Here is a 23,972-nt window from a genome sequence, read left to right as displayed (position 1 = left end):
CAACAGACCCCACACTACCTCAGATCACCCCAAGATAACCAAGAGTAGGGGAGCATGACAGGCCTGATGCTGTTTAAGCAGCCTGTCTACTTCACACTGCTGTGAAATATTCTACTGCTCTGGATTATCCTCTGTTTACTTCTGATGTTTGTGTTGTTATGTGTTGCTACATTACTACATTACCCATGATGCACTAGGTACTAGGTTACCTAGGAGACCAGGTACTCAGATGGGGAGTTGTTTTGTAAAGTTTCAGCATAACATTCTTCTTAGAGCACTCTTTTGGGGCAGTCCTGTCTGTCTGTGTGTATGTTCATTTATCCCAGTATACCAGCACACTGTATAGAGACAGACAGGCTGGCCACAAGAGACAGACAGACAGAAACCCAAACAGACAGACAGTATACATTGATAGACAGGAAGGAAGAAAGACAGACAGAGACAGAGGCAGACACATTTAAAAAAGAGAGAGATAGTTACGCAGACAGACAGACAGACAGACAGACAGACAGACAGACAGACAGACAGACAGACAGACAGACAGACAGACAGACAGACAGACAGACGGGCAGTGAGTCAGTGCTCAAGCTGGGATCCATTTGGAGGCAGGGAGAAAAAATGGAGAGCTGTGCTACACTCTGTTCCAAGAATGATAAGGAGCTGTTGAAGTACAGTTGTGCTTTGAAGTGTGCCCACGGTCTAGCACAGTGTTTCTCAACCTTTTCTTAGGCGAGGCACCCTTTCAATTCATGAAAAATGTCAAGGCACCCCAAACCAACAAGCCGTAACATGGCATTGCATCCGATACCGAAGATTAGAAAAGTAACACATTTGGAGACTTCACACAACCTACGTTCGAAGTTGCAGCTCACTGGGGCGATCTAAATTTACTTTATTGGGCATAAATGGCAGGTGAAAGATTCCACTGACTAAGCATTCATTTATTAAATTAGACAAATATGTGTTATATTATTATTATATATTATTACCACGTTTTCGCGGCACCCCTGAGGGTCCAGCAGTCTACTGTCTAGCAGTCTAATGTCTAGCAGCCCCGGGCCTGTGTATCAGTCCAGGAGCTGCCACAGGGGGCCCCCTCACCTCAAGAGAGAGTTAGAGAGAGAATATAGTACAAGGAGAGAGGTAGAGAAGGTGTAAATCTGGGCTGAACTTTACATTACCCATTGTGTTGAGCTGAGGGAGGCATGGAACACAACGTCCTTTCCAATCTCTTAACCCTCCTCCCATCCCTCTCTCTCTCTCTCATTCTCTTTCTCCCTCTCTCTCTCTGTCTCTCTCTCTCTCTCTCCTTTCTCCCTCTTTCCCCCTCTCATCCACAGTCTTAATTTTGTTATAAACCTCAGCCTAGGTCTCCGCTTTCTATTGTTAAACCAAGGGGAGATCTCTATGTGTTTAAAAAATTTCTCTCTCTCACGCTCTCGCTCTCGCTCTCGCTCTCGCTCTCTCTCTCTCTCTCTCTCTCTCTCTCTCTCTCTCACTCTCCTTTTACTCACTCTGCTTTTCTCTTTTTTTCCTTGTTGTTGTTCCCTTTCGTACTCTTTTCTTTTTTTACCCCATAGCCCCTCCCTCTGCCTTCCTCTCCTTCGCTATATGAGATGAAGATAGCAAGAGGAGAGACAGCAGAAGAAGGGAGAGAAAAGGAGGCAGAGAAGGAGAGAGGTAGAGAGATAGAGACAACAATGAGACACCATGAGAGAGAGAGAGAGAGAGAGAGAGAGAGAGAGAGAGAGAGAGAGAGAGAGAGAGAGAGAGAGAGAGAGAGAGAGAGAGAGAGAAGTGGCACGCAATATGGAGGCAGTTCGTCCGTGAGGCCCGGGCGTAGCAGAGCTCAGCGTAGTGTTTCACCTGAGGTGACCCCGTGTTGTTGTGCTCAGAGACAGGAAACCTCACTGACAGGGTCAGCTCTCAGCAGCCCCACAGCCAGAGTCAACCCCCACTGTGTGTGTGTGTGTGTGTGTGTGTGTGTGTGTGTGTGTGTGTGTGTGTGTGTGTGTGTGTGTGTGTGTGTGTGTGTGTGTGTCTGTGTCTGTGTGTGTGTGTGTGTGTGTGTGTTTGTGTGTGTGTGTGTGTGTGTGTGTCTGTGTCTGTGTCTGTGTCTGTGTGTGTGTGTGTGTGTGTGTGTGTGAATGAGTGTGCATGAGAGTACAATACACCATGTGCATTGCATATTCAAGTCCATATCTTTTTCATCAAACCACCAGGATGTGTACGTATCTATGTCTGCCTGTGTGTGCAGTTCTGTGCATGCATGTGTATGTATGCCTGAAGCAAGGTGTGTGTGTGTGTGTGTGTGTGTGTGCGTGCGTGCATGCATGCATATGTGCATGTGTTTGTCCATGAGTGCATGTGTTTGTCCGTGAGTGCATCATTGTGTGCTGTTTGCCGGAAGAGTGTGCTGTGTGTATACAGTTATGTGTGCACATCTGTATGCCCCAAGTTATGCCCATGCGTGTCTGCATGCATGCATGCATCTGTGTTGGTGTGTTGGAGTTCAGCAGAGGACATGGTACATCCATATGTGTATGGCACACCTGGTGTATGACTCTCTTCTCCTCTATCCCCCTCTCCTCTCTTCTCCTCTATCCCTCTATCCCCCTTTCCTCTCCCCTATCCCCCTCTCCTCTCTTCTCTCATTTGCATTGCAGATCATACGCTAGTCTGTGTCTTCATCATACGCTAGTTTTTGTCCTCATACGCTAGTCTGTCTTCATCAAACGGCCCTCCATTAGAGTATGAACATCTGTGTGAAAAATTGCCTGCCGACTTGTAAATCGTTCATATCCGCGAGTATCTGTATCTGTATCTGTATCTGACGAACCAAAATAGCTGAGCACAACGCGACACTATCATACACAACATGATAAAGCCCCCTTCACGTTTGACATAGCCTACTCATGGGCCGAAGTGTCTCATAAGGCGGTAAAGATGGTGAATATAAGTGACACTCACAGTGGTGTTGGCGTGCTGTGGAGACGGAACGAAGTTGCCTCCCACTGTCCAAATGCAAAACAATGCCGAAAATTGAATGCCCCCTCAGTTGTCTGTCTCACAACCCAATCCGCTTAGCCTTACTGGTTTGGTAACATATCATAGACGTTTTGGATTGCACGCATTCGCTCCAGGCCAAAATGCCAACTCTGCCGCCTTGTGGACACAGGAAGGAACAATTGAAGGAATGCGTTTCAGACGGACGGACGGACGGACGGACGGACAGACCCTCTTAAGCCTCGGCCAGATGACACCGCAACGCGGGTTTTTTTGAATCCGAGTTGCAATAAAGTTGCAACCATACAGCATGTTTCAGTAAAAGATCATGTCCTAATGACAACGACAGGCTTGCTTCAGAATACACATTTCTTTATGTGAAGTTGTTGAGAACAAAAGTATTCGCTAATGGCCGTGATCGCCCACTCTTATCATGCAAATGACCTGTCATGCAGGGAGTCCACCAGTCTCTGACAGTGCCAGAAAGTTTCACATTTTTTTAACAGACCCAGCGAATTTTGTTTTCGATCTACAGACATATGCCATGGCTTGTTTAAAAGCTGAAGATCTTAGCTTTTTATTACTAAAAACGATACATGTCTAGCCTCTCCCATTCCGAAGTTATGTCCATTTTAAGCGACGGATAGTTTAACAAAAAATAGCGTCATTTCCCCCCTTTGTAAAAAGCGAAAGACGGTTGTATTATGCGCTTTACTCTCCGCAAGCGCGTACATAGCAGGTTCAGAATATCAGAATGTGCAAGCTGCATAATTGAACATTACTATATGCCACAGAGACAAGTTAGATAGGCTACAACAACAGACTGTACTGAATCATGCTGCTTAGCACCATGCTTCGTGAGTTGCTCTTACAAGAATAAGCATGCATGCTGCAACTTCTGGAATATTTTGGAAGACATTAGAACAATCACCAGGGAGTTTACAGTCTACATAACTGGTTGGCCCTCACAAAGTTGTAAGTCTGATGTATTTACTCCTTTCATTAGTTAAGTATGATGTTTTGTATGCAGGAGTAGCATGTCAAGTTACTAAAGGAATTTCTTATCCCAACATGTGTACTAGCATTTGCTGCTAACCGACTTATTTTCAAAACCAGCATCGCATAGTTTTTCATTATGCTGAAGTGAGTGCTACGTGGAAAAATAGGCTACCAGCTTTGCGCATGTGGCACCTTGTGTAGCTTGTGGAGTGACTAGAGTAGCGAATCATTGCCATTTAGGCATCTGTTGATTGTGTTCTACACTTTATGCTGCTTTTTTTAATTTGAGAAGTTTAAACTAAGGTGTTGAATACCAATACCGGGCAGGTATTTCTCCCTCCTCTGGAGGCTGCTGCGCGCTCACCGCTTCTCCTTCTCTTTCTGCCCATCACGCCTGTTTCAACTAGTGACATATACATAATATGCATTGCTGATAACTGTTTGGGTGCGCAGTTAAAAGATAATATGAAGCTTTGCTTCGTGTTAGTCAGGGTTTTTTTTTTTAAGATTTTGAACACGAGTGACCCACACTGGGCAGTTTGAAACGTAAAATATTGACCGTGGTAGAAATGAAAGAGTCTCCACAGTCCACACANACAGTGATGATGCCATTGTGCATGGAATTAATGTTGTGCGCAAAGCTAGTGATCACTGTGAAGATACCTCACTGTTTTTGGCCATGTGGCTGTGACGCAGATGTAAACAAATCCGTTTCGCCTGTAACAATGGCAACGCAAAGGCCTGCGTTACTCGATTTTCGCACTCTGGAACCCATTATTCAAAAAACTCGTTTTGTGCCACGTTTCTGGTGGGTTTCATATGGTTAACCCAGGGGAACGTTGTCACTGGCATAGAAAATCGTTCCCATGTAGCTGGCCCCTTATAGAGATGCTGGGACGCATCTAAAAAGAGTCCAAAGTTCCCTGGTTGCAGGGAACATAGGACCCAGGGAACATAGGATCTAATATGGCCTAATAGTACTGCCTGAACAGCCTGAAGCTAAGCTAAGCTACTGTCTTATTGTCTAATGGTGCAGCCTGATGCGAAGCTAAGCTTCTGTCTTATTGCCTATACTGCCTGAATAGCCTGGTGCTAAGCTAAGCTAAGCTGTCTTATTGCCTAATGGTACTGCCTGATGCTAAGCTACTGTCTTAATGCCTAATGGTACTGCCTGATGCTAAGCTACTGTCTTAATGCCTAATAGTACTACCTGAACAGCCTGGTACTAAACTAAGCTACTGTCTTATTGCCTAATAGTACTGCCTGAACGGCTGCCAAGGCATCCCGCTAGCTGCTACTTTGGGTTTTTATACTGAGAGCGGACTTGACTTGACATGCCAAATGGCAAAGATAGGACAAGAATGGCAAAATGAGCAGTTCTCGATGAATGTGTGTGTGTGTGTGTGTGTGTGTGTGTGTGTGTGTGTGTGTGTGTGTGTGTGTGTGTGTGTGTGAGAGAGAGAGAGAGAGAGAGAGAGAGAGAGAGAGAGAGAGAGAGAGAGAGAGCAAGTAAACAAGAGGGACTGTGTGTGTGTGTGTGTGTGTGTGTGTGTGTGTGTGTGTGTGTGTGTGTGTGTGTGTGTGTGTGTGTGTGTGTGTGTATTTGAGAGAGAGAGAGAGAGAGAGAGAGAGAGAGAGAGAGAGAGAGAGAGAGAGAGAGAGAGAGAGAGAGAGAGAGAGAGAGAGATGGTTTCAATCATCTACTGTCTATTTGGGGATCCTTCTGTGTGCTTCTCTGTTGGCTTTGTTTACCGGCCTCATAACATACTAAATGTGCTGATTGTGCTCGTCCTGTGAGTCTCACTGGGCTTTACCATCTCATTACCCTGTTATAACGGCTACTTTTTATTTGGGTGCAGATCTGTGGATTTTCATGCCAACACAGTCTTTCTTTTTCTTATTTTTTCTTTTTCTCCATATCTCTAGTGCTGCAATAAACTAATCAGGGGGGCACACAGAGAATGCCAACCAACATCAGCCCTTTCGTAGTAGTTATCTCTTTGGAAAGAACACTTAAACAACATACTTACACAAACTTATGCACACACTGACTACACAGACAGAATCTCGCATGCAATTCCTCTCTAGCGTCTCCTTCCAATAGATGGCAGTGTGAAACACCAGTCTAGAGCGATCGCTGTGGCCTCAATACACACACGCACACGCGCGCGCGCACACACACAGTGAATGCTGTGGCCTGAATATCCTGATGACATCAGCCAAACACAATCACACACAATCATGATTGATACACAGTAAAGGTTTTATATGGTCACGCTCACGAGTAGTCAGTCGGTCACCACCGTAAACACAGCAGCTCTCCCTTATCCTTCCCCCGTTAGGCCGCAAGAACATACATGCGCACGCACGCTCGCGCACACACACATGCACACACACACAGCTGTTAAGTTTGGACTCTCAGTTTATCTATCATATCAGCTATTTACAATGGGTGTAATGGTAGCGTGTGACGGGTGTGATATGGGAATTGCTTATCAGATGATTGTAAGAATAGATGACATCATGTCCAGCTAACCTGCCTGCCGCTCTGCTCATACACTCTCTTCCTCATATTGTTACTGCCCATTAAAAATGACCAGACACCACTGCCACAGTTGTCACTCAGGCATTCCCCATTTCCCATTGCCCGGTTGTATGCTACTCCTACTCCTACATACTACAGATAGCAGACAAAAATACACAAATGCACTTGGACATACTGTAGAGCCACACACACACACACACACACACACACACACACACACACACACACACACACACACATATGCACTTGGACATACTGTAGAGCCCCACAGACAAGTAAATGACCATAATGAATGACCCATACACACAAACACACACACTCTCTCGCTCTTGAGAGAGACAGAGAGACAGACAGACACACAGAGAGAGAGTGATAGAGAGACAGACAGAGAGAGAGAGTGAGACAGAGAGAGAGATAGACAGACAGACACACAGAGAGATACAGACAGACAGACAGACAGACAGAACGAGAGAGAGACAGGCAAACAGATAGAGAGAGACAGACAGACAGACAGACAGAGAGAGAGACAGACAAAGAGAGAGAAAGTAGGTGAGAGAGAGAGATCTGTTGCTGCTACTTCTGTGCTCTGCTGTGTAGTGGGAAGACCACAGTCTTCTACAAACCACTGACCCTGCCAAACCATAGGCACCGGTGACAATAGTGGCATTATAAAACCAAATATAATTTGGGCTTTCTGAAGTTGAGTTAACATACAAACTTAAGTGCGGCAGGGCAACTTACTTTTGTACATTTAACTGGCTGCAATGTTTTACAGTGTACAAACCACTGGCCTTGCGTCACAATAGCCACCGGGAACAATACAATTCCACAGGTGCTGCTCCGGTGACAGTAGAGGCAATATACTGTAATGTCACAGGTGACAATAGTGCCAACATGCTGTAATGTCACAGGTGCTGCTCATCATCAGAGCCATGCAAAACACTCTCACCCTCTTTACATGGATGGAAATGAGATGGTCTACTCCGTGTCTATCTCAGTCCAGTCCTTTGCATGTGGATTTATTCACCTCCTATCTGTTATCACCGAACCACCTCTCTATCATCACACCACCAGTATGTGTGGGTGTGGGTGTGTGTGTGTGTGTGTGCCTATATGTGTGTGCGTGTGCGTGTGCGCGTGAGTGAGTGAGTGCATTTTTTTGCATGTGTGTACATGAGTATCTGTGTCCGTGTGTGTGTGTGTCCGTGTGTGTGTGTGTCCGTGTGTGTGTGTGTGTGTGTGTGTTTGTGTGTGTGTGTGTGTGTGTGTGTGTGTGTTGGTGGGTGTGGTGACCTGTGTACAGTCGGGAACATGTTGACCTTTATGACTTTGTCAACAACACACAACACAAACAAAACAACCAGTGGGTGCGGCGGCGCATTCTAACAACAGGACGGGGAGAAGAGACTTGTCTGGCTGGGACACTCCCGGTGGGACTTGGCCGGTGGGGGGCTGGGGGGAGGGGGGTGTAGGAGGTGACTGTGGGGGGGTTGGGTGAGGAAGGGGGTAGGAAGATGGAGAAGGGAGGAGAGGAAGGGTGTCGTCCTGAGAACGCCGCCATTGTCTGGCTTGGCTCACCTCACCTCATCCCTCCCCTGGAGTCTGGATTTGTCGCTGTGTCACGCTGCCTCCCGCCCCCGCCGCTTCCCGCCACCCGCCCGCCGCTTCCTCCAGTGTTGTCACTGTCCGCACCCGGTGTCACCTCATCTGAACGGCCTCTCTACAAGGGCCACCGAAGTGACCAGGATGGAGGTGTGACGGTGTGTCCTTCATGAGGTGACCAGGGTGGAGGTGTGATGTGTGTCCCTCACCACCGCACCTTTGCCCCGCAGACAGGCAGACAGACAGGCAGGTAGGCAGACAGACAGGTAGACAGTCAGGCAGAGAGACAGACAGACAGGCAGGTAGGCAGACAGACAATCAGGCAGGTAGGCAGACAGACAGTCAGGCAGGTAGGCAGGCAGACTGACAGACAGTCAGGCAGGTAGGCAGGCAGACAGGCAGGCAGGTAGGCAGGCAGACAGACAGACAGGTAGGCAGGCAGACAGACGCGCAGGCAGACAGGCAAGCAGACAGGCAGACAGGCAGCTAGACAAACAGGCAGGCAGATAGACAGACAGAAAGGCAGGCAGCCAACTAGCTAGGCAGACAGGCAGGCAGGCAGGCAGACAGGAAGGCAGTCGGGCAGACAGGCAGGCAGGCAGACAGACAGCTAGCCAGAAAGGCAGACAAGGTAAGGCAATATATTACAAGAGAGTGCTTTCAAGAGCCTGGCTTAGTAGTAAACCAGGTTAAATTAACATTGAGATAGTTGTAGGTTATGTAATAGAAGAGCACAGACTGCTCATGTCCTTCAGGAAATGACATCTGTGTGCTATCTATTAGCCATTTCAGCACTTCCTGTAAGGTAAGATAGCCAGGTTTGTCACTTAACCTTGTTATTGGAATACATGCTCTTGTATAGCACATTTCACACACATGCAGTTCAATGTGATTCACAAAGGTTAGCATAGGAAGACAACAGGTGGACAAAGGACTCCTGGGCAGCCCCCATCCCGTACCCCTGGGCAGCGCGCACCATACTGCTTCAGTTAGTCATGTTCCTGCCTAGCCAGTCACTTGTTGATGGATAAACATGTCTTTCATGTGTTTCAAAAGAAAGCCATCGGCTGGCCACTCATGTCGCACAATGGTGGGCGTGTTTGACAGTGTGGACACATGCAGCTTGTGGCAGCACCAGGCATGTGGTTTAGAAGGGGTGGAGGCAGGTGGAGCGAGGTGGTGGAGGTGGAGGTGGAGGAGGAGGAGGAGGAGGAGGTGGTGGAGGGAGGTGGGGGTTGCAAGTTGACTCTGAGTGTTTGGTGGACAGTGGGTGCGTGGGTGAATGGGTGTGTACTGTGTGGTCATGTTGAGTGGAGTGCCCCATGGTGTAGGGAGGTGAGGGGGGGATGGGTGGGTGCGTGGGTGGATGGGTGTGTAGTGTGTTGAGTGTAGTGCCATAACTAGTGGGGGGTTGTGGCTGTGTGTCTGTGGTGGACAGTGGTGTGGGTGGATGGATGTGTAGTGTGTTGAGTGGAGTGGAGTGCCTTCACTGTACCAAGTGTCCCTAACAGCTGACAAGTCACCTGTCCCTATATCACATGTCCCCAAACCACAGGCAAGGAGCCGGCCGGCCAATCACATGTCCCCAAACCACAGGCAAGGAGCCGGCTGCGCCAGGCAGGGCAGCCCTAACCAAAACCACAAGCCCCCGGGCCCCCACCCCCACAGCCCAACTGCCTAAACTGCCCCAACTGACGGACTGCCTAAAATGCCCCAACTGACAGCTAAACCTATAACCTCTAGTCTCCGGGGTACTCACTCCTTTACGGCCTAGTGGTCAGGCTACTGATGCAGAGAGGGAGGAAGAGAAACAACGGCATTTAAAAAAAAACATAAAAACAACAAAGGCAGTTGGCTTGTGCATGTTTGGAGGGGCTGTGCTCCGGGCTCCAGTGATGATGAAGTCTAGACTCAGGGGCTCCCGCTGCCATGTGGCGGGTTTTTTCTTTTTTTTTTGGAAGGGTCCCGGAGGGTCAGGCTGTCCGGTGCGAGCGAGCGAGGCGAGCACACGCAGGAATCTCCAAGTCGTGCAAAAAAGCCTCCAGTGTCTCTGGAATACTGATAACACTTCAGATTACTACGACATGTTTATGATACAGATTTATATTTCCACCAGACTAGTGACGGCTCTGCTCTCCCCCTCTATTGCTGTGAAAATACATTTATGTCAGCAGCTCTATGGTGAGCCGCCCGCGCGCGGGGTCAAACGCAGTGCTTGGTGAACCCTCTCTCTCCCTAACGCAGTGCTTGGTGAACCCTCTCTCTCCCTAACGCAGGGCTTGGTGAACCCTCTCTCTCCCTAACGCAGTGCTTGGTGAACCCTCTGTCTCCCTAACGCAGGGCTTGGTGAACCCTCTGTCTCCCCAACGCAGGGCATGGTGAACCCTCTCTCTCCCTAACGCAGGGCTTGGTGAACCCTCTGTCTCCCTAACGCAGGGCTTGGTGAACCCTCTGTCTCCCTAACGCAGGGCTTGGTGAACCCTCTGTCTCCCTAACGCAGGGCTTGGTGAACCCTCTGTCTCCCTAACGCAGGGCTTGGTGAACCCTCTGTCTCCCTAACGCAGGGCTTGGTGAACCCTCTGTCTCCCTAACGCAGGGCTTGGTGAACCCTCTCTCTCCCTAACGCAGGGCTTGGTGAACCCTCTGTCTCCCTAACGCAGGGCATGGTGAACCCTCTCTCTCCCTAACGCAGGGCTTGGTGAACCCTCTGTCTCCCTAACGCAGGGCTTGGTGAACCCTCTGTCTCCCTAACGCAGGGCTTGGTGAACCCTCTGTCTCCCTAACGCAGGGCATGGTGAACCCTCTCTCTCCCTAACGCAGGGCATGGTGAACCCTCTCTCTCCCTAACGCAGGGCTTGGTGAACCCTCTCTCTCCCTAACGCAGGGCTTGGTGAACCCTCTCTCTCCCTAACGCAGGGCATGGTGAACCCTCTCTCTCCCTAACGCAGGGCTTGGTGAACCCTCTCTCTCCCTAACGCAGGGCTTGGTGAACCCTCTCTCTCCCTAACGCAGGGCTTGGTGAACCCTCTGTCTCCCTAACGCAGGGCTTGGTGAACCCTCTCTCTCCCTAACGCAGGGCATGGTGAACCCTCTCTCTCCCTAACGCAGGGCTTGGTGAACCCTCTGTCTCCCTCCGTCCAGAAGTCTTGGTTAGTTTTACTTGGTGCTCATTTCTTTTGTTTATATCGCCCGGGTGCCAATTCTTTGACTGATGGAAACGGGCTCGCTGCGATGTTATAAGAAGGCTCTTCGAGGTCTCGTATATCCTTTCCAATAAATATCCTCTGCAAACAGTAATATAAGTAAATGATAATATACATGCCACAAATCAGCCCCATTTAAACAAAGGGAACCTCTGGCCTGTGTGGCGCTTCATGCTCGCCTGCCTCTTGGAGATCCATGTCAGCTGTGACCTGAGGAGAAAAGGGGGCCGAGAGCGGGGGCTGAGGGCGGAGGGGGACGTTTTCACCGCATGAGTGAAGCGGCGCTCCCTGGCCTGGCAGGCCGACATATGTCTCTTTTTACCCACAACTCCCCAAGAGACCCTCTCGGTGACCCCAGTGTTGTTCAAGTGGCAACTCGAACCCAGAACCTTTGACCCTCGTTGGCGATATATTTATTTAATTCATTAAGATATATCTGCGTGTTTGTTTAGTCCATTTTTCACTTTTACTCTCGAGTTGCGATCTTGGCCTTAAATCTGAATGTTTTTACTGCGTTCGCTTGAAAACAGGCCAAGTGTGGAGCCGAATGAACCGAGGCAATTCATTTTAGAAAAGCTCAGAAGTTTTAGGAGGCATTTGGGGGAAGCTTTGCGTGTTTATTTTGGAAATGTGGGTATTTTTATCGCAGACATACTGATCATTGTGCTGTCTGTAAACACGCTTGTGGGTGTGTTTGTGTCTGTGTGCATGCGTGCCTGTGCTATCAGTAAGCAACTCTCCGAGTGTGTTGCCATTGCACAGTCTCCACAGCAGGGCTGGACTGGTAATCTGGCATACAGGGCATTTTCCTGGTGGGCGACAGTCATCAGGGGCCAATTCTGTTGTTTTCCTGGGGATCGGCCCGCAAGAAGGGCAGGTCCATTGGCCCATCGTCAATGTAGACAGTGGATTCAACCAGTCAAGATGTAGGCTAGTATGGAAGTGGCCTGAGGCCTCAGGGGCCGGTCTATGCCAAACATGCCCGGGTAACTTTACATTCCCAGTCCAGCCCAGTCTCCACAGGCTCCCTGCCTGCCTGCCTGTTATTGTCCTGTGATGAGGGCTTGGTGGAGATTGGCTTTGAGAAGAAACATGTTATTATCCAGCGTCAATCTGTCACGCGTTTCAACTTGGGGACTTGCTGAGGGAGAACAAAGAGCAAACATGACATTTTTACAGAGCCATCGTGTAGCTCACTCACGTACATTTTCATAACAGAGACGCTGACAATATACTGTATTTACGTGCTCTCTGTCTCTCTCTGTCTGTCTGTCTGCCGCTCTCTCTCTCTCTCTCTCTCTCTCTCTCTGTCTCCCTCACGCATGATCCTATATCCTACTGTATTTACGTGCTTGCTGTCTCTGTCTCTGTCTCTCTCTCTTCTCTCTCTCTCTCTCTCTCTCTCTCCCTCAGACATGAACACAGGACCAGCATAGCGTGTATATCTCTCCCCATCTCTATCCATCTTATCCACCATCCTCATGATGCTCTCATTAGATTTCCGGTTGAGCCGTGAATTCTATATACTTCAATGGCGACTAAGGAACTAGCAGACCATGTATTCTGTGGGAGGACGAAATTATGTGATTATTTGCTTTTCTCTCCCCTTTCTTGTGTGTCTCTCTCCTTTCGTGCTCAAGTTTAGTGTAATGTAATATAATGTAATGTAATGTAATGCCATGTAATGTAATGTAATGTAATCTAATGTAATGTGATGTGATGTCATGTAATGTAATGCCATGTAATGTGATGTGATGTGATGTAATGTAATTTCATGTGATGTAATGTGATGTGTGTCTCCTTCCTGTCTCCCCAGGTGGTGGATATGAACCAGAAGATGGAGGACATCTTGAAGATCCTGGTGGAGCAGTTCAAACCCCGAGTGGAGCTGCTGCCGAAGCCCCAGCAGCACTACAGCTCCCGCGTCACCGTCATGAAGCACATGGGCGTTAGCATGGACGAGGGACAGTGACTCAAACAAACAAACAAACAAACAAGCAAACAAACAAACCAGCTAACCAAAATAGTATCTACTGTATCTCACCCGCAATACAGATGAGCAACGCAGCTGTAGTAGGAAGGAGCAAAGGTGAAAGCATACGTAGCCCAAGGATGAGGCTCCTCCATTGCTACCTCCAGAACCAGAACTCAATAGAACCTTCAAGCAGCATCCGGAACTCAATAGAACCTTCAACCAGCATCCAGAACCAGTCAATAGAACCTTCAACCAGCATTGTCTACACACATCACCAGTCTTCCAACAGTTACCTTTGACCATTGACCTTTGACCTGAGAAGAGAACCAGCCATCAACTGAACTCTGTGACTCTAAATGTCCTCTTTCGTGATTCCATCTAGAGGAGCTCACGTGAAGCAATCACCGATCACCTCCACACAGTTCTGAGCAGGGTTGGGGTGTCCTGAACAGGGTGGGGGTGTCCTGAACAGGGTGGGGGTCTCCTAGCTGGCCTGTACAATACATGTGTGTTGACAGAGCGGTATATAAGGCAGTGAATGGTAGGACGTTGGCTCCTTCCCTTCCCCTCTCCCTCCACTTCTCCAGATAATCTCTGGTGTAGATTTAGCACAGCAGCTCTCTGGACTAACAACAATATCCACAATATTCTTTTCTGTTTTCCAAACCAAGGTGATTTATGAAGTCCCTGTAAGAGGCCAAGGTAATGGCGAACTCTAATCTATGCAAACCCTACTCTAATCCATGCATTCTGCTTGATGGTCTTGGCACTACTGGTGTTGATATCAACAGCACACAGCACACAGCACTAGACCTGCTCTCTCCAACACACTCCTCCACACCTAGCCCACTATTGTGGATTTCCAACTCCAAGTTTGTTGCTACAGCTCAGGTGACGCGGCGGAAACAGAGCCGTAAAGAATGTCCTCAGACTTGGCCCAAGTGGAAGGGGTGAAAACAGGACTCCAGCAATAATCTTCTTCTGATTTATGGCTGGAGGTAAGCTAATAAAAATAGCAAAAGGCCGGGACAGGCCCAAGACAGGCTTAGATGGAGTATTACAGAAACACAAGAGAGGAAGATGGAGACATAGTGAGTTGTATAGCGTGTCCAATGCTGAGAGCCAAGTCTTCCACTATCATATTCATTTAACATCCCCCCCATCCTAACCCCCCAAAGCTTAGAGACTCCTCTTTTCCCTCCCAGCTCCAAACTAGCAGTGTGCAAGTTGAAATAAATTTTCCCTATTAAGCCCCTGATTATTTTTCTCACTCCAGTTAATGAAGTGTACTGAACTCCTGGCAAAGCTAAATGATTACTGTGCGACGGAGTAAGTGAGTAGACCTACTGAAAAGGGGAAAAAAAGGTGGAAAAATGTGTCCAATTTAAACAGAAAGGTGATCGGGGGCTGGCTTCATCACAGAGTAAAAAACCTTCTGAAATTTCAAGTCGCCAAAAAGAACAACTTTAACTGCTGGAGGCTGACTGTAGCCTGTATACTGTAGCCTACTATGTCCACAGCTTCAGTTAATGTGTTTATCCTTTACTGGGCCTTTTCCAACAGCAGGAAGCAGCAACAACAATCGCAAAGCCTTTCTGCAATGTGTATTTAAGTCTGGCCATAATTACTGGCTATACAATGGGAGGATGATTGAAGGAGAGCCGAAGGAGGGAATTTCAACTTACCATGTTCCTGCTTTTTCTTTTCCCTGTGGTTAATCCCCAAGGCTATTCACTCTCTGGAAGGCAGTCTGAAGGAACCCCACGATATGGTAACACATAATGTCTGCTTATAAAGACTTAGTAAATAATGAACTAATGTTAAAAACATTAACACTTTATTATCAACTAAGTTTTATTAATCATAATATATTTGTAAATGTTTGATAAATATAAAATATCAACATTTTCCAATCATTTGTTTATGTTTTGTTCATCATTATTTCATCATTTACTAAGTGTTATTAATGCTTTATAAGGATATATTAGTATAAAGTGTTCCCCAAGATATTGTTTGAGAGGAGGTGGATTCATGCAAAGGCTCTCACCTTTGTCCATACCTTTGTACAGTTTTGTAAGACATGTAAATAGAATTGCCTTATATTTATTATTACCATGTGTTGAAGATGACATTGAGCTATTGGGTTGTCAAAAAACAACAGGAAAAATATTTATTACATTCTGGGAGATTGTAAATAAACTATACATTTAAACTAACAATTACATTCAGTGTGTTCTTTCAAACTGTGGCGAATCACCCTTTGCCAATATTTCTTCAGTTCAGTCAAGACATGAGACACAACACAACATTGAGAAGCCACAAATGTTTATGTCTTCACATATTGTTCCACCCTACTGAGGTTTCATCAGTTTTAAAAAATCAGTATGCTGCTTACTTCTACACGTAAATATTTCATAAGTGACAGGGAGAGAGAGAGAGAGAGAGAGAGAGAGAGAGAGAGAGAGAGAGGGACTGAGAATACATCTCAAATTACCACTCAATTATGCTGGTCTTCAAAGGCCTAGAGCTGTGCTGGATGTCCCAAAAACAACAGGCCTGCCTGCCTGCCTGCCTGCCCGAGCAGGAGTGAGGTCTCGGGGGAGGGAGAGGGCCCGAGAGGACCCCTGCTATGGAGCCACGTTCAATTACAGAGGGCCGCGCAGCGCTACGCAGCACAATCACACACACTAGCGCGCGCACGCACATGATGTTATTGTGCTTTTGTCTCTCCTGTTTCATGTCACTAGCAGGAGGCCTTGAGACAGGAGTGTGGCCTGGCCTGCTGTTTACTGAGCGCGCTCAGTGCGCCTCAGACACTGTGCTGCTTTCATGTGGAGCCTTGAGAGAGGCCTGCGGACTTCAAAGGGGGTTTGATGTTGGAGACACTGGATCACAACCTCGCTGGGGAGAAGAAGATGGAGGGGGGGGGCAGAAAATCAAAACTCTTGAATAAAGTGCCAGATTGAAATAAATACAAATAAATAATCATTAAATGAGACATGGTAGGGGTCAGGTAACAGTTACATCCATGGGAGTCGCGACGAGGGCCCGATTTCCCATCGCAACGTGCTGGAGTGCCCTGAATGGGTACAGTGTGACGCCGGCTCCAGTCAGGCCCTCTTTGTGCTTTGTGGGTCCATGAACACTCTGCAAGCTCCCAGTGAACAAAAAACCTTAAATTCTTATATATGTTTTTTATTTAACCTTCATATTACCAGGAAAAAGAGAATACAAATCTCTTTTACAAGGGCGCCCTGGCCAAGTGGCAGCACAAATTACAAAAAGAAAAATTCTGTTGCATTAAAATAACATAAAATGAAATAACAAAACAAGTTATCTGACTCTCTGTGGCAGAATGTGCTATTATAACCAGAAGTCATTCTACATCTCAGCCCCAATGACCATCATCATCTTCATCTTCGTCCCTTAAGGTTAGTCTGACCTGATGACAAGCCATGCCAGCCGGCTCATTATGCGGGGTGGTGGGGAGGTGTTTGGGGCTGGTGTGGGGTTGGGGTGTGGCTGGGGTGTGTTTGGGGTGAAGGTTGGGGTTAAGGTTGGGGTTGGGGTTGGGGTTGGGGTGGGGTGGGGTTGGGACTGCCAAGCGACTTGCGGCCCTCAGTGGGGGCCACCTGTGGCATGTGGAGGCCCCCATAGCGGCCCAGTGGACTCCAATGAAAACAGATATGTGGGCCAACAGGTGTGGGGGGCAGCAAGAGAGTTGGGGGTGGGGGGGGACACAAACGGTGTAGCGGCAGCTGACGCACAGCGCTCACTCACTCAGGGCGAGGTCCCTAAATAGCTGAGGCCCTGTGACAGTTGGGCACCGCGGCTGCTGTTGTTTTGCTCTGCCCTGTCCCTCCGTCCGTCTCTGAGGTCCCTCGCTCTCTCGCTCTCTCTCTCTCTCTCTCTCTCTCTCTCTCTCTCTCTCTCTCTCTGCCCTGTCCCTCCATCCCTCACTGAGGTCCCTTGCTCGCTCTCTCTCTCTCTCTCCCTCTCTCTCTGTCCTGTCCCTCCGTCCATCACTGAGGTCCCTCGCTCTCTGTCTCTCTCTCTCTCTCTCTCTCTCTCTCTCTCTCTCTCTCTGCCCTGTCCCTCCATCCCTCACTGAGGTCCCTTGCTCTCTCTCTCTCTCTCTCTCCCTCCCTCTCTCTCTGTCCTGTCCCTCCGTCCATCACTGAGGTCCCTCGCTCTCTGTCTCTCTCTCTCTCTCTCCCTCTCTCTACCCTATCCGTCCGTCCCTCACTGAGGTCTCTCTCTGTCTCTCTCTCTCTCTCTCTCTCTCTCTCTCTCTCTCTGTCTCTCCATTTGCGGTGTTTACCCCTTGTATTCAGCGTTAGCATGCCGAGGAGGAGGAGGAGGAGGAGAACAAGCGGCGTCTATTTTCAGCAGCGAGAGAGTGGAGATGTGAGCGTCCAGAGTCCGGAGTCCAGACACAATGGTGTGGTTTCTCCGTAGAGCAGCTTTGCCTGCCGTGCTGCTAGAGCTAATCCATCTCCGATCTGGTCAATGCAGCGCAGGGAGAAACATTGGCTGCCCCTTTGGCTTGAGCTGTGGTCAGCTTGGCTGTAGCGCTGTGTCAGCCCAGCGAGACAAACAGACAAACGGGTTGACCTCTCCCCTCCCTTCCACTCGTCCACTTCCTTCGGTCATGTGCCCTCTCGTTCTTGCATGACCCCGCTGGCCAGCCCGTGAAGAGGAAAAGCTCAGGAGTCCACCACCACCACAATAATAATAATAGCTGTAGAGAGGCGAGGGCCATAGGCATACTCCAGTGTTCGAGGACCACTTGTCAACTGAATTGACAGTTGACGGGTGCTAATTTGACACTGCTAATTTCGATTCAAATCTCTAACTTTTTATTCACATTACAAGTCTGCTTTTTGTGGTGGAAGAAATGACTTCAGCTTTGTTTAGCTTTGTAATACTGTTACAAATATAGCCTACTTCGTAGAAATAGTAGAAATCCCCTTGCAGACCACTTGAGCTCTGTCGCGGAGCACCAGTGGTCCCTGGTCCACACTTTCAAAGTGCAACAGGGCCTTGGACACAGGGCCAGGCTACTTTCAAGGGTGATTTCCCTTGGCCACGACTCGGACCAATTACGGTATATTAAAGTGGACAACATAATTCCTTTCCATTCCGTTATAATGATCTGAAGCATTTTTTTTACAACACTCCATTTTTGCAGTGAAAAGCAGATGCCATTGACAATCAGTAATGCCCACTCAATATCAGGCCTACAACACAGGGTTTTAGACCTCAGCAGCCAGCCAGCCAGGTCCACCTTCTAGTCTGATCTCCCCCGTGCTGTCCCTGGCTGACTTGGCCGTGTGTGTGTGTGTGTGTGTGTGTGTGTGTGTGTGTGTGTGTGTGTGTGTGTGTGTGTGTGTGTGTGTGTGTGTGTGTGTGTGTGTGTGTGTGTGTGTGTGTGTGTGTGTGTGTGTGTGTGACTGAGTGACTGACTGGGGCTAACAAGCAGCTGCGGAGGAGACAGAGGTTTCGGGTCCCTATGCTGTTATTAAAAACCGTGTGTGTGTGTGTGTGTTAGGGCGAGGGAGGGAAGGCGCGTGCTGAACTGGGTCAATGTGTCGGGGTGTGGGTGAGGTCGGGGTTGGGGGGACGACTTTGCTCCCAGACAGCCTGAATTCCGCGCTGCAACTGGAAAGACTTCAGTGGTGCAGTTTGGTTTGGCCAGGGGCAGGAGGGGCAGTATGTGAAGCATGGGGGCAGGAGGGGCAGTATGTGAAGCATGGGGGCAGGAGGGGCAGTATGTGGAGTATGGGGCAGGAGGGGCAGTATGGGGAGGGGGTGGGCAGCTGTGGGAGATGGGCGGCTCATGTAAAGCAGTGGACATGAAGATGGGGTGGGGGGGAAAAGAGATGGCCTCTCGCTCCCTCACACACAGGCTGTGCATGCCATTATACTGCAACACTTGTGGAGCTATGTGGAACTCCCACACCTACTACATGCTACACTAATGCATGTGTGTTGATGTGCGTGAAGCAGAAATAATTCCACTTGATACTTTCAGGTTAGGCTATGCATTAAATAACCATATATGGTCTGAAAAGTCATACCACGCAAGATTGACTTACATTAGATCACATTATATCATATGTTTTCTTGTTAGATACTTTTTTATGATGGGTGAATTTTTATGAGCACTGCAAAGGGTTGAATTAAGGTCCATTAAGTCCTGGGTCACGATCAGACCTTCCACTTCATACTTCAGGTTAGGCTATGCAATAACGTACCATATATGGTCTGAAAAGCAACACCACGCAAGATTGACTTAGGACTAAGGTCTGTACCGTTTCAAACAATATAGCTTTCACTAAGTGCAATGGACCTGACAGAAAATAAAAACAAACATTCTCTAATATTATTCATCATCATATATGTCATATTTTTTCTTGTTAGATACTTTTTGGTGCAAAGGGTTAAACAAAAAAGGATTGACAATAAAGCCGACTTGACTTGACTAAACAAAGGTCCACTAAGTCCTGGGTCCCGATCAGACCTCCTAACGAAGAGCTTAGTCTCCCATTATCTCTGATTACGTGCTGCCTTCAGAAAGCAATGCAGCATTTTACAGTTTCACATTCAATGGTGTTTGAGTCTTGTTGTAAGTGTTTAGCTAAAATGTATTTCCCAACATCAGCACGGTATTACAGAAAAGAAACAGTTACATATAGGGGAGAGTGGGGGAAGTAGTGCCAGTTTTTACTCAGGGTGACTTTAAGGACAGGCCATGATAGTTCTGATTCCATCTAATACATTTTTCAGGTTGCTGTGCATCTCTGGCAACGTTGACTTTTGATTTGAGAGATAGCGTTCAAGAAATATAGGTCTCTGAATAAAGTGGTACTTTGGCACAACTTGCCAGGTCAGCAGCTGGGGATTTGGTTCTGGAGAAGTGGGTGGCTGAGCTCTCCTGGGTCGGGATTTGGTTCTGGAGGAGTGGGGGGCTCTCCTCCTGGGTCTGGATCAGCTTCAAGAGTTGGCTCCTCATGTGATGGTCCTGCCAGGTCAGCAGCAGAACTGGTGGATGGCTCTTCTGGGTTTTTGCCTGGTCTATTAGCACTGTCCAACATGTAAAATGTAGCGTACCGTAGATTAAAAGGGGGAGCAAGGGCAGAAAAAACATCCAGTGGTACAATTCACCCCATGCAATTTTGCACAAATTACCCTCACCGCACCATTTTGTAGAAGAAAAATGCATCATTCTACAGTTTTGAGCTAACATAGTTCTATAAACTCATATTGTAGCTTACTATACTATACTACTCTAAGCACTAACGTGTGACATGTTTTAAAACTTAGCTATAACTGTTATGACACACTATAGAACGCATGATCATGAAAAGTGCATGCTGGAACACTAAAAACAGTTTTCATCAATAAATTGGCTTACTTCTTAAGCAAGAAGGCTCCATATTTGTCTGGATAAGTGACATGAATGACTCTCCAAAAACATGTGGTCACACGGCCAATATTTACTTTGATGATCTAGATACAGTCAATGGGATGGCACAACTTCACCCTTTGACACTACGTACAGGTACCACACTCTCCCCTTCGCATCATTTAAAAAAAAAAAAACAATTGAAAAGTGAAATGTCAGCATCACACACACAACCATAAGTACCCATGCTGAAGTTGAAGTGCTATTTTCCTTTTTGTTTCCTTTTAGTTGCTGTCTGAAAGAGTTCCACTTTCCAAACCCACACATCACAAACAAACACTAGAGGCACTAGAGAATCAATTTCAGTTGTTCCGTATGTGTTAAATGTATGTGAGCGTTAAGCCTTGAATAGCAACATACACTACAAAGTAAATCCTACTACCACAGCCAGGCCCAAGACTGTGAGCCTCCACTGAAGAAGAAAACAACAGCCCTGGGCTCTCTAGCTATGCCTGCTGGATAACCTCCATCTTTTCCACAGTGTAGCAGGGCTGGACTGGGACAAAACAAATCAGGACAGGCAGAAACGGCTAAGACCAGTCCGCCAGGCATTGAGAGAGACTGTGACAACATTTGTAGTCATGTATTATGAGCTATTTTGACCACAACAGCCAAAATGAATATTTAAATCTGACTCAGAGAGGTCAGATGTGGCAGCATGAGGACTGATACCACTACATTGAGGGGAGGACCAGGCCAAAATCATCAACAGTCCACCAGGCAAATGCCCTGTATGCCTTATGGCCAGTCCAGCCATGCAGTGTAGTGGCATCCAACTCCTCAAACTTGAAGCCAGAGCAAGTCTGAACCGAGAGAGCTGGACATGCAATGATTTAGGCCATCAGGTGTCTATAGGAGCACACAAAAGGCTGTGTTGCTGGGTGAGAGAGATCAGATGAAGCTAACCTTCAACACTGACAGAAAGGGAGATGTGTATTTCAGTGTCTTTTTGATGGGTTTGTCCTCTTTTGTATTTCAAGTGGTCAATGATAACAGACAGGGAAGAATAAGATAAATGTAGTGGAAATACTTTATGGTAGGCCTACGGTTTTGACAAAACTACTTTCGATCTGTGCATGCTAAACACATTTATTCCATGTAGCAACCAATCAGAAAGCAACATTACATTCTAGAGTGTCATAAAACAACAATATAATCTATAAAATACTATATGTTATATTATATGTTACTATATAATGTTATTATAACATTTTTACCAACCCCCTTAAATTCAGGTATACAGCACGAGTGAAACTACCACAGTGTGTGTACCCGAGTGCTGAATACCCATCTGAAGGTGATGTCATTCGATGTGATTTCTTGGTAGACCCGAGGCGCTCCTCTGTACTGAAAGTTGTAGTTGATTTTTTTTTCAGCAGACTCAACCAATCCGTATAGAGGCTTCATTTAAAGTCAGAAAAACAAATATGTATGTCTTTATTATTATGACATGTCCATTAAGGACTTTTAAAATTGCCCACGCGTAGCGGCAGTTGAGCCTTCTTCAGGGCATTTAAAAGTCCTTAATGGACATGTCATAATAATAAAGACATTTTAACTATACTTTTTGGAGTGCCTTGGTGAAGAAAAGTTTTTTCTCTTTTCAAGCAACTTTTTTGACATTGAACCTTGAACCAAAGAGCACCCACAAGAATACTTTTTTCATCTTCCTAAAGGGACTGAGCACGCCTCTGACTTCCAAACAAATATGTATATTCTTATTCCATACAGGCTACCAAATAAAATAAATCTTCATTTTACTTTTAAAAAAAGAGGTAGGAAATTTGAGAGGTGTCATATTTTGTAAAGTGACGAAATCCGAGGGTTTCAAAATTGGGTCTGAGACCAGGATGTGATTAATGCGGCTGTGGCCTGAGTGATGAGAATGCCACATCGTCACATGAACTGAGTGTGTGTCACCAGATCCAGAGAAAGGGTGCAAGACAAAAGCTGACTGTAGTTTTCAGAGTGAGGAGTCCGCACACCTAAAATCCTTTTAAAGAAAATATTATTTCATGCCATGAAATAATAATAATAATTTAAAAAAAGGATGTGAACTCCCACTTCGAAAACTCACCAGATCTCCACCACATGAACTGAGTGCGTGCCACCAGATCTCCTCTCCGCCACCACTGTTTCAATTGCTATCAAGTCACACGCCAGCAACCCTGAGTCAGCAACTCCAGTTAGGAAATGGAGAAATACTTTACTTTAGCTCCAACAAAAATGCCAAATGCCCTAGACTTGCTTTGGAAAAAGTACAGAAACTGTGTGTGCGTGTGTGTAAAATCCTACCACTTAATATACTAGATCTCAGGCAAAGTTGTTGATGTCATAGCATGGCAAAAAATGGAAGGCTTAGCACAGCGTACACAGGCACAGGACCTGTAGCACACCACATGTGCATCTTCAAACAGCTGATACTTAAGATGAATATAATCATTTGCTCATTAATCTGCAATGCATTACGGAAAAAAAAACTAATAATTAATTTCTTGTTACAATTATTATTTGCACACTAATTTACTTATTAATCCTAAATCTCGCAATGTCCTTATGACATCATAATGAGAACTTAAAATTTGGGCAAAATTCTAATCACACATTTGTGATGGTACGCCTCAAAGGGTTAACACAGATTTTAAATGTTAAAGTGTAACCAGTGTATCTAATGAATCATACGAGTTATAGCAATTATGAACTGACCATCCTAAAGAAAGACAAAGTAGGAAATCTCAGATGTATGAAAAGTGTATCCCCTCAGATTCCACCGGAGTATCTTTCGGTCTGGATTTCATTTTACTGTGTGTGTCCATACAAGATGCACGTCAAATCCCAAAATATCCCCGAACTGACAGATCAAACTCTGTCACACATCCTAAATGTACAGTACAGTGCCCAGCAGTAGCGAGTAGAGTAAGTAAAAGCTCCACACTGCATTTCCTCCCTTTGATTCCCCTGAATAACGTGATCTCATCTCATCCCCCTTTAAAGCCTTGACACAGTGGCTTTAGCAAAGCACAGGAGGAGAAATGGAGGGAAAAAAGCTGAAAAAATACAAATGAAAAAGAGAGGAAGAAAGCAACAAATTCAAAATAAGGCCGTAAGATGTCGAGCACCATAAATGCATCCAGAGAGCCAGGCCTTCCTCCACCTCCTCCTCCTCCTCCTCCT

The 23,972-nt window shown here is 46.8% G+C and overlaps 1 protein-coding gene across 1 annotated transcript in view; it reads left to right on the top strand.

The window, feature by feature from the left end:
• The window catches only part of kcnq1.2 (potassium voltage-gated channel, KQT-like subfamily, member 1.2), a 298,745-nt gene extending 284,981 nt beyond the window's left edge, over positions 1-13,764 (top strand). Inside the window, exon 19 of the mRNA XM_063196671.1 lies at positions 13,172-13,764. Within this exon, the coding sequence (XP_063052741.1) occupies positions 13,172-13,327 (156 nt within the window). The 3' untranslated portion in view covers positions 13,328-13,764. The remainder of the gene's footprint in view (positions 1-13,171) is intronic.
• The last annotated feature ends 10,208 nt before the right edge of the window (positions 13,765-23,972 follow it).

Source organism: Engraulis encrasicolus, chromosome 4 (assembly GCF_034702125.1).
Source record: "Engraulis encrasicolus isolate BLACKSEA-1 chromosome 4, IST_EnEncr_1.0, whole genome shotgun sequence".
NCBI classification, from domain to species: Eukaryota; Metazoa; Chordata; class Actinopteri; order Clupeiformes; family Engraulidae; genus Engraulis; species Engraulis encrasicolus.
The sequence above is the reverse complement of the archived record's forward strand: the minus strand, read 5'-3'. Positions and strand labels throughout refer to the sequence as shown.